We start from the raw sequence: 18,692 nt of genomic DNA on the forward strand, positions 1-18,692 counted from the left end.
GAACACTATAAAAACAGCTCCCGACCTCTGAGGCCCCACAGCGCTAGCTGCTTTCTGTGCCAGGGAGGACTGCTCCATCATCCATCCATTTAGCCCTTTTATTTCTCTGTCTCTCCCATGCTTCCTTCTCTTTCCAACAGATGGACTTTGTCACAGTAACCAATATGCCCCACAGGAGCAATGGAATAAGTATCTGAGTTACAAGCTAGGATAAGTCAAGATTTAACAGAGAAGGGAAATCTATACCTGTTTAGCAAGCACTTTCATGTGAGCAACGCTTCCTCGGCAGTAAGCTTCAAGTATCAAACCGAACTGTACTGAAACAGCAGGTATGTGAACCTCTGACCTGTAAGAAGAAAAGCTTCTCATCAGACCACAGCATTTACAGATTAGCATTCTTCAAGTCATAAAAATAATAATAAAAAAAAAAAACCCACACCCAAGCACCAAAATACCTCATGGTCATGTAGATAAAACAAAACCACGAATTTATTAAGAAGTAACAGAATACTTATGTACCAAAGACTATGAGGACTGGCTGGTTTCAATGCATGACACTTGTTTTCAAGGTCTAGGACTGCTCTGGAGGCAGTAATGTTAGGAGGTAGTGACTGGATATTTGTTTTCAGGAACCCCTTTTATTCAAGAAAGTGGTACTCATAAGTCACAGCAGATGACACTGACAGTCAGGGTTGACATTAAACCATGTGTTCTCAAATTTTTGTAAGGAAAAAGCCAAAATTTGCCTGAGGGGGAACACTTTGAAACAAACCACTGAACCTTATACCAGATCCAATTATCCACCAAAACATATTCATGTAGTACTTGCCCTTTTAATTTAGAAGTATTAAAATAAATTGTACTTTGAAGACAGAATCAACCTAAAGTCCATTCTGCAAAGTTTCTGCCATTCATGGAACTAGTCATCAAAAGTAGCAATGACACATAGAACTGCTTTTATTTTCTGTTAGACTCTCGACAATAATATAAATTTTTCCCAACTGTGAGGTATAAATATTGCATTTTTACTGCACCCACAGCCAAAACAAACACTAAGGTTATATACAAACCTAACTTATCAGACAGAGCTGAATGCAGTTTGGAATACTTTTATCAAACAGTAGATTACAAACCACTGTAATATATTTTCAATTATAGGCTTGCTCTGATCTATAAATGCCAAAGGTAAAAAAACAATCAAGAGGACTTGTAGGGAACTACAAGAATGGCTCATTTAGAAAAAAACACCAGAAATCATACTTGAAAGTAAATCAGGCTCAATAGTTTCAGAAAGACGTAAGGGAGAGACTCCTACCTTAGATGCCAAAACAACATCTGTCCTATTCGCCTGTTAGCAAGTGCTCTCTCTAATAGAAATCTGGAGAGCGCACAATCAAGAAAAGGTTCGTATTTCAGGACTTGCACAAGTTGAAGAAGATACTGAGAGAGCTCTTCATCACTGGAATGATGTACATAAAAGCAGTTAGTAACACAGTAATTAGATTAATAATATTTCAGAAATTCAGATGCATATGACAAAACCAATTTGTTTCAATAGCAAGTATCCCCCAGTTTTTCAGTTGCATGGAGAAGGACAGTAATACAAAACTTAGTGCAACTGCCAGATTGATCAATTCATCAGTAAGTTATACCTCTAACAGAAAGGTAAGAGGTCTTTAAGGCCCTCAAACTTGTAAGTAAAAAACCGGTGTTCTGTCATGGGCTTTTACAAGATCAAGATCTCAGCCTGGGTGCGAGGTTAAGTATCCGGCAGATTAATTATTTCATACTGGACTTTGGCTCCCTTTGACCACTCAACCTCTGACTGAGGAGCTGGACCTTTGGAACCACATACCTAGTAGTTAGCTGCAGTGGGCACGGCCAAGAACAGCAAATAACTGCATATACCTAACAGTCACTCAGCTTACAAAGAAGGGGGAGAAGAGTATTCATTTCATTGAAAGCAATTCAATTAATGCCTTTAAAAGTTACTACCTGTCAGTTAATAGCTGTTAATTTATCAAGATATACTTACAAATTGATCAATTTAGCCAACATGTTTTTCTTTGGGGTCTGTTTTGTGTTGTGGTTTTTGGTGGGTTTGTTTCTGGTTTTGTTTTTGGTTTTTTTTAAATCATACCAACAACATAAAGGTTTTTGCAGGATAAGGAAAAGTACATCATCTTTGAGAAACCAAAGAGTGCCCAAGTTACTCCTACTTCAGAACTGAAAATTTAAGTATTTAGCCAGAAACATATTTTGAAAAGCCTCTATGCTAATTAACTACTTCAAGTAATATTCTGACATAATACCAGTAACTTTCTATAAAATCCTGTATTCCACTCCCAAAAAAACCCTCTCACACTTGACAATTATGTTACTTGAGAACAAAAGTGAACATTCCGTAACTTTTTATGTTTCAGTATCTTTTCTCTTATTAAAGGCTGCAGAATTCAAATTCCGTCCAAAGACGGAAGGAAAAGAGTAGAAATCCTTCTTTCTGTCACTTGAAGATTTCAGAGATGCAAATACTGAATTCTTCCATTCTCCCCATCTTACTCTGAAAAACTTCAGTAACTTGGTAAAAGCTTTCAGTTATGCTGTATTGTATTTACTTTTGCCTTTTTTTTTTTAGAATTCAGCTAATAGGGTCACCTTTAGGTTACAGTTTTTACCAGCTGCCTTCATCAGACTTTTTAAAGAAGCTGAAAATTGATTTCTGATACCCAACTGAATACAGTTTTGCTTCAGAGCCACAATGAAGAATTCTGGAAATAAGTCCAGCTGTAACAATTCAGTCTTATTAGGATAGCCCAGCAGCTAAATTGCTTGTTTGCATTTGAAAGAAGTCAAAATATTCTTTTTTTTTTTTTTTAAACCCCAAAAGTCTAGCCTTGACCATTAAAAAAATTAATCTTTAAACTATTCACTACCGAGAATTCAGAATTCAAGGACAGGAAATATGCAGTAAAGTTGCAAATGGTAATGTTGTACAACTCTTGCCCTAGGTTACAGAGAAAAGCAAAATTATATGCAATAAAGGAAGAACTACAGATAGCGAAGGCTACTGTGAAGAACAAACAAATCAGTAATTCTCTACATTTTTTTATCATATGCTACAGCTTACATTTCTATTAAATGACGCAGCAAATACCTGACACTGAGCGTGAGGTGGCTGGGTGGCAATTTTTATAGTATTCAACTATTGTAATATTTTCTCTCTTTATTATTAAAAGGTTCTCATGCTATCTGGCTCTCCCTTTGTCCAAGAAAGAGGTGAACACACAACCCTGTCTAGGACAAAGGCACACTGGCGTTCTCTCAGCAACACGGAAAATAATCATCACCGAATACAAGATGTCAAAGTAAGGTTTTATTGGGTTGCCAATGTGCTTATCTAGAAATTAGACTGCTTTATTTGGCCATCTATCCATGGCAGGCAGTGTGTTAGAATCTTTACTCTTCAGGTTCTTTTCCTCCTACAAACAAACAGAAAGCAGTTTTTCACCCCAGAAATGCTTACATGCTGAAGTAATACAATATACTGACCTCATTTGCTTTAAACAACCCACGGCATATTCTCTGACGTACTGGTCTGGATAATTGAAATCCAACAATTCTAATGCTTCTCTAGGCAGCAGCTTGGGCCATATCTGAAGGAGAGCCTGAAGCTGTTTTAAAAAGAAGACTATCAGGTTACAGGTAAAGTAACTATTTGAGAAAGCAGATGGGTATAACTGCCCGTAAATGCATTAATACTAACAGAAGGAGGTTACAGACTGCTCTGTAACCTCAGCGGGGGAAGAGAGAGAGGGGGGGGGAGAAATAATCCTGGGGAAATGGGGCTCACTTCTGGTTAAGTTTCTTAACCTTTAAAATGATCCAGATTAATTTTTTTGGCACCAGGTCTCATTCACACTTAGTCTGAAAAATCTGTTTCTTCACACAATGAATGCACAGTAAAGAAAAATTAGGTAACCCCAGATATGTATGTCTTAGAAGCAAAGTTTCAACAGAATTTAAATAATGTTTTGTAAAAGTCCTCATAAATATATAAACTTTTTAGTAATGGTAAAAGTTTTCCATTAAAAAAAAATATTAAAGAAGTTTTTTGTTGAGTGAGATCTTTACCAAAAATATTTATCCACCTCAACTGATAGAGCCTTTGCCCACATGCACTGTGAACCGTAACAAGTTTAAATTGCAAAAAGTATGATTCAGGTTACATATTTTAAAAAAAAAAAAAAAACCAAAAACAATGCGCCAAAAAATCAAAACAAAACAACCAAAAAAATCCACAAACCACCAACAACCAACTGAAGAAAATTATGTGCTGTTTAAACACCTAAGGGACCACATTCTGAACTGGCTCATCTGTGCAGTTTTGTGAAATTCAGAAGGCAAGAAATGGGCACAGATCAATCACAGCGCAAAGCCAGTGGCCATGCTACAATTCCAGAAGTGGAGGAAAGAGTAAATTAAACTATTTTCATGGGCAAATCCTGGTACAAACACATGCAAGATTCATCATGATATAGAGTGAAATTAAAGATGCTTTTAAATATAGATGTCATAATCACACAGAAATACACACGCAAAAATCTACTCTACCCATAGCCCACTAAGGGTCAACACCACCAGTCCTTACGTCAAGGACTACAGCCATCAACACTTACATATCATGAATACCGGCACTGAAATTCTGAAAGAAATACTAATACTGAGCAGATACTTAATACATAAAACAGATGTTGAAAATGCCAGCAGCAGCTATGCTTGTCAGACACACAGTAAGAAACTTCAAAACAAATGTATCAGAACTTCTAGACAACCTACTTTAAATCAGGTGCAGAACCAACAAAAATATAGAAACATTTCATTAATAATGAATGATCAAATTGAATGGAGAACCTGAAATACAGTCTGAAAAGACTGAGTCGAAGTGGCCTTACATGCCTCATATATCAGGCAACGACTTTTGAAAGTCGTGGTCTACAGCATGTACATTAACTGTGAAGTTTATTTGAAGATACAGACCACCTCACTTTGACTGATAAAATTATTTCAGAGGTTATTAACATGAGAAAATGTTAAGTGATATGAACTTAAAGGAAACAAGATCTCGGTGACCTATGAAACAGCCAAGAAAATTCCCCAAATACCTACTGCTCTGTCCACATTCTGCCTTGGAACTTTTATTAAGAGAGAAGTGCAGTCCAACTAGCTCCACATCCCAGGTGCATTGCACACTTCTCAAAAGCGCAGGTGAAAGGGTATTGGAAATACTTGTTGCATTTGGACAAAAGAAAATTGCACCATGAAATGCCCTCATCTTCTTTGGCAAAAGAGAGCTAACTCGGAAGAACTTTCACATAGATCTCATTTGTAAAGAAATTTTACATTTCAAAATACGCGTTTCAAGTTCTTAAACGTTCTCTGCAATAACAAACAGATTAAAGTGCTGCACACATGAAATACTGCATACTTCTCTCTCACGGTTTGCAACTCCTGAAAAGCTAAGAGAAAACGAGGAACTTCAGTTCTCAACAACAACCTAAAGGTTTAGGGAAAACTCAAATTTGGCCTTGGTGTATCAGTATTTTTTCTATAAAGAAATAACCACAATTTCTTTCCTAACAAGTTTACTATAAGACACGATACAATTAAGCACAGGCCAGTATTTTTATTCCAGTTATTTCAAACATTTAAAAAATCACCTGTCCTTCTCTAATTCTCATTAATGCTGGTGTCATTTCACTGAAAGTGGGTGGCTTTTTTTTTTTTAAATGGTTAAATTCTGCTTTGAGAATAAATATTGCGTGCGAATTCTGTTAAGAAGTTCTGCCACCGTACTACTCTGCTGAGCGAGGAGGTTATGGCAACAGGAAGCACAAACACCTTCAGAATTCCTTCAGTGCAACTATTCTACTAAAATATTGAAATACAATGAGAGCTTGGATGAAATCTGTATAGTAAATAACACAAGAAAGCTGATTTAATCCATTATACATAACTTTGTGGGCCACTGAACTAATAGATTAAAGATGGTCAACAATCAAATATAAGACTCCATTTCTAAAAAAACCGCTTACTTCTTTCAAGCTGCATTAACAGAAACAGGAATACAGTTATTTAGTTCATTTTTCTTATAAACAGCTGGTGTTTGGGTGTTTTGGGGTTTTTTGTTTGGTTTTGGTCTTTTTGTTTCATGTGTGTTTGGTTTTTTTAAAACTTTTTGCCTTCAAGTGTCAAGACTTTTACTGAAATATTTTCAGCTAACAACAGGTATTAAAAAAAACCCACCTTTGAGTACCATGGCATGCATGCTGTAGCAGCACAAATACTGCAACGCACAGCTAGTAGTATATATATTTCATTTCATTTTAATGAGAGATAAATAATGAGTCCTGCCAGTTTTGGAATTCACAAAATTCATGGGCTGTCTTGCCTCACCTGAAAAGGTTAAGTCATTGGGAATACCTACATGTCTCTGTATTACAGAAATATCTGGCATGTTTAAGGGTAAGATCTCATTTTTCAGATAGACTATTCTTGCTGCCAAAACCAATATTAAAATATTAACCACACTATTGTCTATACATAAGCAAACATAAATACCACATTCCTTTCAGAAAGTACACCGTAACAAGCAGGATGACTACATCTTTTCAGCCATCTGTTTAAATAAAATGCTTTATACATATTTTTTAATATTCCCAAATTCAAAGGACTTTGAGTTGCCAGCTGATATCCAGACTCCAAATAACTTTTCAAAACTCTGCTACCAAAGGCCATATTTCAAAGCCCCTAAGAAGCAGTCAGAATGCCTTTTTCTTCACAAATTTTAATGAGTAAACAAACACCTACTTCCATCTCTACAGTTTGTATTTCCAGATAATTTTTAATAATGATCAATAAATTCAGAAGCATGTAATGGAATTACTAAGGAACAAAGGATTCTGGCATGTGAAAGAACGCAAGTGAGCAAGGAATAAGTGGGTGCTATATTTTCTTAATGTAGTGTTCGTGGCACAGATGATGAGTTAGGATGAAATTCCATTTATTTTTCTAAGTTCACACAACATATACATCCAGCTGGTAGGAAGGATGTAATAGAAAATAAACTCTATGCTGAAGACAAACTACGATTCTGACTGACTGGATAATTACACAAAACACACGATGAATAGATGGAAGTTGAGTTTTCACAGTTTCCTTTTCTTCCAAGAACACCTAGCTTGTAACAGGCGAAGGTCAGAATACCAAGCTAGAATAGAAATTTATACTGTCAATCATAACCCCTCACAGCAAATTCTTTTTAGCTCAAAGTTTTAAAAAAATAATTTTAAAAAATAGTTTAAAATTTAAAAAATTAGACCTGTGGAAACACAGCAGTATTATCTCACTGTAACAGTCTGCAATAAGTTGAGCATCACTTAAATGTGCAATTCTGTCAGGATAAGCAGACAAGCAAAACAACATCTGAGTTCAACCCCTTAGAGTGAGTACAGTGCTTGTTAACACTGGCCAGACTTTTATAGTTTTGCCCAACCTGCTCTGTACACAATCAGACTAAAAAGTTTCAATACAAGTCCAGGGATCTGTTATTTTACTACTTTTACGTCAGTCTATCAAGCAGGAATGGTCTCACTATAAACTCATACAATTTTTCCTATATCAAGGTTCCACCTATTCCCAAAAAGCATCACAAGAGTTGGATTCTGTTTGGGTAAATACAGAAAAAGGCAGCTACACAAACTTCTTTATCGTGAAATAACCTTGCACATCTATACAGCAAACAAATGATACCATTTTACTGAAAATGCCATCTTGTATCACAGCACCAGTCTTCCAAGTCCTTAATTACTTACAGTTAAAGATACTTTAACTTTTTTCTTTATCTAATCTCTTTAAAGAGACCCTTTTTGGTCAAACAGCCAACATGATGAGAATGAAGTTTTTTGTACCAGTAGTGGGTATCATGTCTCTCTGAAAAATCATCTGCCTGCCTCAATGAGGTTTAATTACCCAGTCTGAGATGCAGATTTTTCTAGTCTTTGAGCAGTTTAACCACTTCTTATAAGAAGCTTTATTTCAGATCTTGACTAACAAACTTAAACTACTACCTTTTTTTTTTTTTTAAAATAACCTTATAAAAGAAGTTCTTACTGTGAGAGTGGTCAAACACTGGAACATGTTGCCCAAAAGAGATTGGGGAGTCTCCATCAGTGGAGATACTCAAAACTCAGCTGGACACAGTCCTGCTCTAGCTGACTGTGCTTGAGCACAGGGGTTGGACTAGAAGGGACCTCAAGAGGTCCCCTCCAACCTAAACGAGTCTGTGATTCTGTAAAATTCCTCGCATTTAAGATCAAAGTTGAGCACAAGATTTTAAAATTAACCTGCATAACTAGTTGATGTGACTTTCTCATCATTCAGAGGACCTCTGAAATGTATTTTGGGTTTTATTTTTTTAAGATAATAAATTCTTGCTTATGTGTCCAGGCACAGAAAGTATACAATGAACTTTGGTTTATACAACAGTATCATTTCAAAATGTCTATACTCAGGAAAGAAAGCCTATTTACTCATGATTTGACTCCAGCAATCTTCCCCACCATCGTCTTTTCCCTTACCTGAGCAACATCTTCAAGTTTGTTCCATTTTAAAGAGAGCAGCAGTTTTGGCAATGATTGTGGAAAATTTTCACGACAGTCGTATCGCAAAGTCCAAATAAGATCCATTTCATTTTCACAGAGCTGAGATAAAGGATCTCTTTCCATTATTTCTTTTAGCACAACATAAAACTTCTTACCACCTCGACCCTAGAAAATGAGAAATGTATAATGTTTTGATATATTCAGTAGGATTCTTATATTTTAGCTCAAATACTAGAAATACTACACCAGGAAGAACATCAGATAAAACTCATGAAACACAGGGGAATGACTACTATGCCTTTCTTTCAGATTTCAAGTTTCTTAAGCTATAAGAACTGTAACTAATAGATTCAAAATTCAGTATACAGAAATTTCTGAAAAAGTACTAAACTTTAGAGTTGATGACACTAGATGGCAATATTTCTATTTTCCAACTCTGACATGGAGAACTTTCATTTAGGATGCACATACTTTCTCCTTTTGTTTTTCAAGTGAGAAAATTTAATAGATAAGTATACTTTTTAAATATATAGTTTTTTTTAAATAGTTTAAAAATATTTATAGAAATACTTTTCCAACAATAACCAACAGGAAGTACATTTGCTAAGCATACAAAGACATATTTTTTGTCCTCTAATCCAGACTTGTCTTTTCCAGACAAGTCTGGCTCCATTTTATATCTCTGAGACATTAACATTAGTACTGATTTAAGTTTAGCTCCTTCTAGAAACGATAAAAGCCTGAGCCTTGTGTTGTGGTGAAATGTTTTAAGTAAATTTTTTCATGTGAAAATACTATCCAAGTATAAATTCTTTAGGATTGAATAGACTTTTAAAAGCCAGCTGAATTGCAATGCTTCTTTAGTAAAACGAAGCACATACTCTGTTTCTGTATCAAAATAAGTAAACAGTCTTGGCAATAAGGCGATTCTTGTATCTGAAAATGTTAATCTTTCAAATTAAGAGTCACAATACTGTCAAGCTGGCATGCTGCAATTTAAGATTTCCAATTATTTGTACACTAAGTTGTTTGCACCCAACGCAGCAGTGAGTTTTCACTTTTCCTGAGCACTTTAGGCACTTGGTATTATAACTGACTCATTTTTCAATGAAGTGCTTTGTTCTTATACAAAATGCAGTTGTTATTACTGTTGATCCAACTGTGCTTTCACTATCTTAAAATTACAATCTTCTGTATTTTTGTATATAATACAAAGAAAATACCTTCAGATTTTGGTACTCTTTTCAAAATTTGTCCTCAATTTAGAACTATCCAGTTCCTCAAGAAGAGCATATAATCATCGTATTTCAGAAACATCTTCTTATAGATCAATGAACGTTTTTGAGAAAGCTTATTTGGAAACATCTGACAATCAAGCAAATCGCACTTGATAAAACTGAGCAATTTTCCAGTAATACTTTATGCAGCCTAGGAATGTTTTCCAGATCCAGATCTAATATAAATATTAGCTGTGTTCCAAATCCATACAGTATTTAAAGCAATTGTGCTTTTTGACAAAAAAAACAGCCAAGTCGTCTAAAATATATTGGAGAAAGTGTTAACTGCCTTAAAATTCAGGTATAAATCCAACATGAATTACGTAAGAAAACAGAGGCAGTAGAACTGCCGTTATTGGAGCAGTTGACTTATTTCTATATTGATGTAGAAGATAAGAAAAAAAAAAAACAAACCCCAGAAAATTGATTTTAAAATAGTCTTCAGCAGATGCTTACCGCCATTGCAGCATTGTCGCTGCTTCTTGCAATCTCAGCTGCCTTTTCAAGTATCTGCAAAAAGATGTTTTTAAAATACATTAGATTTAAAAACAAATCTGACTGCTTTGAAAGAATAAACATTACAGAAATCAAGGAGATAAGGAAATTTTGCTATCTTTTAGATAACACCACCACTACTGTTGTATATACAGTGGTGTAACATGGACTTCTATGCTAAGTCCCTTTTCAAATCTGCAGGACTATGGAGATCAGGAATAGCAGTGCTTGTGATTACCTCCATTTTCTTCTTCTTCACCACTCCTGGGCTGTTTGCATTTCCTCCTTGTTTTTCAGTACAGCAAAGCAATTCCTCACAACTCTAAATTATCCTTTGCTTTCTCATCTCTACTTCTGCTGGTTTTGAGGGCACTGCTTCCATAAGTCATACCTGTTACCCACAGATCCACACTTCTAGCCCTCTATTTCAGTATTAATCCACAATCTTAGTCCTTTCACCACCCTCTCAGATTGCCCATATGATGTCAATTAGCGTTTCCCATTACTTCTCTAAATCTAGGATCTTCCCTTGTGTAATGTCATGAACAACAAACTTCCAACAAGAACTCATTTAATGATAAAGTGAATATTCCACTAACAAGCTCTCAGCATCAGTTAACAATACAGCAACCCTGAGGAACAAGGACTGCTACTTCTATTAACAGCAAAGCAACACTTCCCCAGAAAATCAGCTCCGAGTTACTCTTGCTCCTTTTCTCTTTTTTGGCCTTTTGAACTTTCTATTTGGTTTTTGAAGTTTATGTAACAAATCACGATAGGTAGTTAAGTATGGATGTAAATACAGTTCTTCAGACTGTATTCTGCACACTACTGCAATCAACAGAGATGTGTTAGAATGGTGACCGCCTAAGCTTATCAGACCAGCTGAGTTGGGCAGGTAGGTATATCTACAGCTGTCAGATGCTGCTGCTTTGAGGAACGATTCATAAAATGAAGTACCAATAGAGAAAGAAGTCTAGGAAATTGCACCATCTCCTTCCCCTCAGAGGTCTGTCTGTCCCATCACCCAGGAATGTAACACCACCCCAGACGGATTCAGGAAGACTCGTATGGTCTCTGCTCAGGCAATATGGTAAACAACAAAAGCCTACAATAATCAGAACATAAATACCCAGCAGCTAAAATCCTTAAAAAGGTTTACTAACTTGTTTTATTTCTTTCTCTGTATGAAATGCTTATTAATATTATGTATTACATCTGCTACTTGGCAACAAAGCTTGTTTACATAACTGTGCGTGAAAACATGCATAAACAAAACCACAGTGTCCTAATTCTATGCTTGATGCTTGCCTCCTTGTGCTTTTTAGAGTTACTCTGCAAATAAACTTTGAAAGCTTCTGCAAGTCCAGCTTCGTTCAACTGAACTACAAGCCCCTCAGTGTGTCAGCAGCACCCATCATTAATCAGCCCAATATATGGCTCCTGCATTAGACAACAGTTTTCTTATCAACTGCCAAGGCACTTTTGCTCACTCAGCCCCAAACAGCTGTTCACTGCAAGTTGATTGATGCTGTGATCGGAAAGATTCATCTATTTTTGCACATTATGTTTCTTAAAATAAAGATCTGGCACCCAGTTCTCCATTTTCTTGGCAGAAACACGCAACAACACTGGGAAAATTAGAAGCAGCCATGCACCAAGCAAGTCTCATCCAGACCATTTTGAAAAACGGATTATCGGCTGATAGAATTCAGGCAGCTACAATGTTACTCCTGATTCAACAGATCTTTCAGAAAGAGACTCCTTCAGAGACTGGGTATCTTACTCTCTTTTCCGAGGGAGGGAGAATTTCAGAACGCACACATAAATGGAATGAATTATCAAAGAGTTTAGAGCTCAGATTTTCCCAGTGATACTGCAAAACAGATTCTTAATTCTAGGGAATTGCAAGTGGCAAAAGTTACTGGAAAAAAATCAGAACTGCAAAAAAAAAAAACAGCGCACATTTTGTAGCATTTCCTCCAACTTGAATGCTTTCAGTGAATGTTTCCTCACTTTGTAAAGATGCTCTGGGATTTTCCTCTATCTGATACACAGGATTTCTCAGGTACAGTTCAAGAAGGGGACAAAGCCACAGAATAAAAAAGCCAGCAGCAGTGAAAGTTACCAGGGGTGGTGAAGACCCTCAGACACTACCTTAATGTCAACACATCAGGTAACTTACTCAGTAAAATCTTTTGTCTGTATTCACCCCACCAGTTTAACATACTGAAAACTTGGTATCGCAGGTACGAATAAAAGGAAACAGTAGAGCTAGAACAAATACACAATTACTTAAGAAACATACTTTTACATTATGTGTCAGTAGTATGCACATAAAAGCAGCGCTTTTTTCTTTTGAAATTAAATACATATAGAGCAATGAGGAAAAAACTTAAAGCACTACAAATAAACTAATAACAAAACTGACTAAAATATGTCCAGTATGAAGAGTAAACTGGTTAACCACAATTAAGAAGGCAACTAATCAGTACTGTTTTAGCTTTTAAGGCATTTCTAATGCTGTTTTAATACAAGAACGAGTACTGCACTGACAAGGGAGGGGAAAAAAAAAGTCCACAAACAAGATCAAAACAAAAACCCCCATCTTGTTATTTGATTTCTTTTTGATGAACGTGAAAACCAAAATCCCTCTTCAATAAAGCTGATAAAAGCTTGGTGGTTTCTGTCTTTTGGTCATGTCCCCCAAGGCACAAAACCCTCAAAAAAGAAAAAAAAAAAAATGCAATTTTCTCTAAGTGATTATTAACTTCCCAAAAACAAAATTCAGAATAATGTATGAGTTAAACCTTGTTTTTTCAATGCATCATTAGCTGTCTGGATTTAGTTCAAGAGCAGACCTTAGGAAATCCCTTTTCATACAGTATTAAGACTCTATTCATCCTTAAAAGGATTTTAGCTCATAGAGGAAAGGAGCGTCCCAAAGACTGAGGAACATACATTTGTACGAAGTAACAGACCTTTACAGAGATCACAGGCAAGCACAGTTTGAAGGTTTCCAGAACAGCAGGTTAAGTTTAGCTTTTTGTTAAGATCATTGATACTGGAAATTGATTATGCTTCTGACCCTCAAGAGACTATGTACAGAGGATTTTTAAAAGTATACATCTTCAAAATACTATCTGAAGACCCTGAAAGTCAGAGCACTGGCACTCTCACACAGTGCAAGTGCAAAAAACCTGCAGTATGTTAACTAAAAGGCATGAAGTGTGGAATTCAGTGGAAAAGGCAGTGCTGAAAGGAAAGAAGAAATGGCTGTTCGCACATAAGCATTCATGACTGCTCTTTATGTCATACCTTACCTTATCAAAGGGAGGGTAATTAATAGGCTGTTTTGAATATTCTTGAAATCTAATGTGCAAAGCTGTTGCATTTTCAGTGTAAGGGTTAGTCTGGACGGTTCCCATTGGATTCAACATTTCTTCAAGTTCATCTGAAACATTAGACAGAACAATTAATATTACAGGCCAGGCATGCATTAAAATTAAAAAATCTGAAAGGCAAAGATACAGTAAGAAATTGCTTACTGTATACAGTGGACAGAAGCATGTTTTGCTGCACAGCACTTTTACTACAATGCACTGCATTCCCAGCATAAGCTACCCATACCTTCTACATTCACAGACGTTGGATTATCACCCAATGAGAAACTGATTTCCTCTTTCCAAAATAAACATAACAGACAAGAGAAGCTGAGATATCCCTATACTGAACCAAATCCCAGCAAGATCTGCAGCTTCTGTAAACCAGTATACACACTGCCTCTGTATCAAATAGTATGAAAAAAGAAGAGAGTTTTAAGCCACATTTCTTTCAGCACTACAGCCAAGTTCACACAGGGTTTCTCAGGATGGAATGAAAAGTGACGTGGAGATTTCAGACACTCTTACTAATCAATCTGAATGTCAGGGAAGGAAGACTTAAAAAAAAAAATTCTAATTCACATTTTTTGCTGATGTAAATATTGTCACAGACAATACAGCTTATCTATTTAGTTTAGGATGCATAGCACAGGGAACCAAATGAAACCTAAACTGCATCTTAAAAATACAGAGGCATGTTTATATCTACTGTTACCTGTTTTTATGTGATTTTCTTTCCGTAACAGATAAAACTTTTAGAACACTATTTCCAAGACCCTTACCCTTCCTCCCTCCTGACACACAATATTTGCAGGAAAGAGATCAAGACATTATATTTACTCCAGATAAAAAAATACAAGTAGTAAAGAGGTTAGGACAGGAGAACTGGATATGCATCCAATAAATATTCTACTATTTGATACTACTCGTATTTAGTCTTATAAATATTTAGAGTCCAAATGTTAAAAGTTAAAGTTTACCAGGAAACGATGACCAGCTGTGCAGTACCAGTTCTCCATTCTTCAACTGTCCTTTATAATCAAATACCATGGTATTTACCCAGGCTACAGGATAATGCTGTTAAAGGAAAGAATAATTACATGGAAACTAAAATGCCTGTGAACATTACTATGTGTCAAGCACTACAATCTAAGTAAAATTCAGAGGGTTGGGGTTTTTTAAATGGTGGTATCTTTCAGAAAAGCAGCTGAACACAAGTGTAGTTTTCAGTATGTACTCCAGTACCACTGAGAACAGTTAAGACTTAATTTTAAAGGTGTCACTCTGCCAGTGTAAAAACAAACATTTCCTTAATGTGAGCCTTTCCCTGAAGGTGAGCCTAGATGCTGATTTTTTCATCTTTTTCCCAAACGCAACTCATCCAGAGTTCAGAATAAAACTGACCTTTAAAAATACAATTCTTTAAACAGACAAACTGGCTTACAATCAAAATTTTCATGCCTTTTTCAGCATCTGAGAAGTACGAAATGTGTTTTCATACCAAAGATGTGCTCTTTTTAATTTTTTTTCCCTTTTGCATTCTTGAACACTAAAGTGAGGACAATGAAAGACTTCTGAATACTCATTTCAATATAATTCAGAGGTACACTCAAGAAAAACAAATTAAATAATTACCACTTTTCCTGCTTTCCTAATGGTTTGGTATTTGGAAGGATTCATTGCCTTAGTTGACTTTTTAGTTTTCATCTTATCCATCACAGCATAGACTGCAAAGCAGAGCCTTGCCATTCTTGGTAGATCACAGACATTTATTTCAAATTCTAGTACTTCATTCCAAACGTGATCACTTCTCCCAGATATTTCTGTGCTTACAATAGTTTTACAAAGGAGCTCTGTACCATGGAAAAGACCAGCCCTAACATGAACCTGCAATAAAGAAATTACGAATTTAAAGCTTGCCACAGAACCTACAGAATTCTGCATAGAATATTATACAAAATATACATATATGCATTTCATCAATTTTTCTATCTTAAAAGAAATACTAATTTAGATGTTCTAAAATTATTCAAACAATCCTTGAGAACTTTGCTATTCATGCTCCTGGCCAAATCAAAATATATTTGTTTAAATAATGTTGGCTACCCGTTTTTTTTTTTCAGTACTGAATTACTCATATTACCACATATGACTAATAATAATAACAACTCCTCATTTGCAGTAACAAATACAATATATGGATATACAAATGCTTCTAACTTAACATACCTAACATGGAAAGAAATCATAGGAAACAAACAACTGCGCAGAATGAAAAAGGTAAGACTAATCTTCTGAATACAAATTCAAATCTCCAGTTAGAACCAATTTGTCCTTCTAACTGAGAAAATTTGCATTTTTTTTCAGCTTAAGAAAAAAAATTCATCTTTTACTTAAAGGGCATATAAAAATGCAGAGGGAACACACTGCTGTCCTTGACATCAGAAATCACTTGTAATAATAACAATGTACATAATTACCAGGAATTCTGTTTTATCTATAGCACCCAGAAACCAACAAAACCAGCTAGCTTGGATGATAAAAAATAAGAAACGGGAAAGGAGCAGGGCAAGAAGAGAAAGAAGCTGCAGTTACTGGCACTGAAATTAAACACGTTACAGGTCAATGCTAAGATATGGATCATTTCTGCATTTCTGTTTAATAACATGTATGCAGAAAACTGCATGTTTCCAATCATCCATACTCTTGGACAGTTTCAGTAAGAACTACTAGGAGGTCTTTATTTTTGTTGCCTGAGCAAACAACAGAGAGAAGTATGTCAACTTCTTTCAGGTGACCTTCCAAAATATCAGGGTGGGTTGTTGGTTGTCTTTTTAAAAAAAAAAAAAAAAGAGAAAAAACACAAATGTAGTCCTTTGGTCAACACCAAAAAGAAGTTCTCAGTGTTATGGTTAAATGAATAAAAGGTGATTTGATGTTTCAGGTTCCCTATGCTCCTCAAAACAACCTTCCCAACGTTCCCTTTAAACTACCATATTATTTCTGAACACTGTTAAGATAAAGGCAAAGATGTTTAAAATTTGATGCAGGTTTTGGATAAAAAATAATTCACCTTTGAATTCCCAACTGACATAGGCTCTCTCCCATACCACATCTTGTCTATCTTTCCCTCTTTCAAAGAAACAACAGTGTGATCAACATCAAAGCAGTCCCAATCTCGATGTACCTTTTCTGGCTACACCAACTACTGCTCAGCATTAAGTTCTCCCTTTGTAAACTAGCTCAGCTAAACTAGTCATTGGCAAACTGTAGTAACAGTTTAAATAAAGTCATGCCAGACTGTCTTCAGCCCGGAGGTGGCATTAGTAGCACCAACAGATAGGCTCCAAGTAACACCCATTCTGATCATTCTGGACTTCTCAAACAATTGCTACCACTGATCAAGAGACTGCTGTCAAGCATGGGCACTGATATTAGGTATAAGGTCTTGGAGAACACACTGTTATGGGTTACACTCTTTCTTGATACAGCTGTCATAGGAACATCCATTATTAAACTGACATAGACACAATCCCAATTTCACTTCCAATCACTGAAATCGATCACTGAAAGAAAAAGTTCAGTTTATAAAACTACATTCACTTGAGTCCCAGCGATATTCATAAAAACGGCTGTTACCTATTTTTGGCATGCAAGCTTCACCACTGTGAACCACTAAGAACAGGAACATGGACATCCATGAAACAGACCACGTGAAAGTAATCTTACTTCAGGAGATCTAAATGTATACAGACTACACGTGTGTCTACATACCTGTATGTAACAATGTATGCATATACACACATATACAACCAAAATTCTTGTTGATTACATATGCAGGGACGTTTATTTAATTTCTCTGTAATTAAAGATTGCAACCTTACATTCTTCAAAAAGGAAATACTCTGGCTGATGTCAGAGAACTCATTAAAATTGGTTGAAACAACTCAAGCCTTCTTGAAACAATTCAACAGATGGTGCTTTATTAATTCATTTGGGGAGTCGTTCAACTGAATTTATAATCAAGTCCCTTTGCTGATTTAAAGATATCTTATGGAAACATGATTATGCCTAGTGTATTATATGCTTGTGCTTTAACACCAGCAACAGTAAAGATTCTAAAATCTGCCTATTTGGTTTTTTTTAAACCAGGGGTTTAAATTCACATTTGCATATTTGAATATTGTTCTCTGACTTGCTATCATCTGATATTATAATTTTATATGCCACCACACTGTCCTGACTTTTATTTTACTTTATTAATATAAAAAGTGTAAGTGATCAAGTAAAATTTGATAGTAACAAAGCATTGTATTGTTGGAATACACTGCTATTTTGCTTGCCTTTTGGCTAGTTCTAATTCCATGATTTCCAATCCTGCTAATGTAAGGGATTGGATCCTAATTTTTTAATTTTCATTCTGACACTCCCCTTTTACTAACGGAACAGTATGTACTGATGGTGCAGCCAAAGAACAAGACAAAAAGAAAAGCAATTTCAAATGTCATGTGTTTGGAAAACTGGGTGTTAGACAGATGCATGAAGTCACTTGTGCTCTAGGTGAAAATACTCAATCAAGCTCACAGTAGTAGAGTGCTATCCATCTGACAAATGTTTTGTTTCCCACGACAAACACTGCATTTATGAACCTTGGTGGTGGTTTCAGCAAAAATGCATGAATATTGGCTTGATCCAAAGCACAACAAAACTAAAAGAACAATGGCAGTGAATTAAACAGCCTTAGAATCAGGAGTAGGAAACAAATACGTTCTCAATAGCGACAATTCCATAATGGCGTAGACTGACAATGCAGGGAAACATGCAGAAGCTTGCAAGGTTACTACATGCATTGTTGTTCTTGGGTAACTACAGGACTG

General features: G+C 35.8%; 1 protein-coding gene across 2 annotated transcripts in view; it reads right to left on the minus strand.

Moving 5' to 3' along the window:
* PIK3CB (phosphatidylinositol-4,5-bisphosphate 3-kinase catalytic subunit beta) overlaps positions 1 to 18,692 on the minus strand; it is a gene marked incomplete at both ends in the record, with an annotated part of 44,515 nt that overhangs the window by 15,704 nt on the left and 10,119 nt on the right. Inside the window, 8 exons of one of the 2 annotated variants that reach the window (XM_082003669.1) lie at positions 247 to 346; positions 1,316 to 1,459; positions 3,550 to 3,671; positions 8,637 to 8,825; positions 10,394 to 10,447; positions 13,756 to 13,886; positions 14,796 to 14,892; positions 15,451 to 15,702. In XM_082003669.1, coding sequence (XP_081859795.1) covers positions 247 to 346; positions 1,316 to 1,459; positions 3,550 to 3,671; positions 8,637 to 8,825; positions 10,394 to 10,447; positions 13,756 to 13,886; positions 14,796 to 14,892; positions 15,451 to 15,702 — 1,089 coding nt within the window. Of the gene's footprint in view, positions 1 to 246; positions 347 to 1,315; positions 1,460 to 3,549; positions 3,672 to 8,636; positions 8,826 to 10,393; positions 10,448 to 13,755; positions 13,887 to 14,795; positions 14,893 to 15,450; positions 15,703 to 18,692 lie in introns of those variants that run through there. The other variant, XM_082003670.1, reaches the window with a different exon arrangement.

This window comes from Phaethon aethereus (assembly GCF_964289735.1).
Source record: "Phaethon aethereus genome assembly, chromosome: 9".
Classification (NCBI taxonomy): domain Eukaryota; kingdom Metazoa; phylum Chordata; class Aves; order Phaethontiformes; family Phaethontidae; genus Phaethon; species Phaethon aethereus.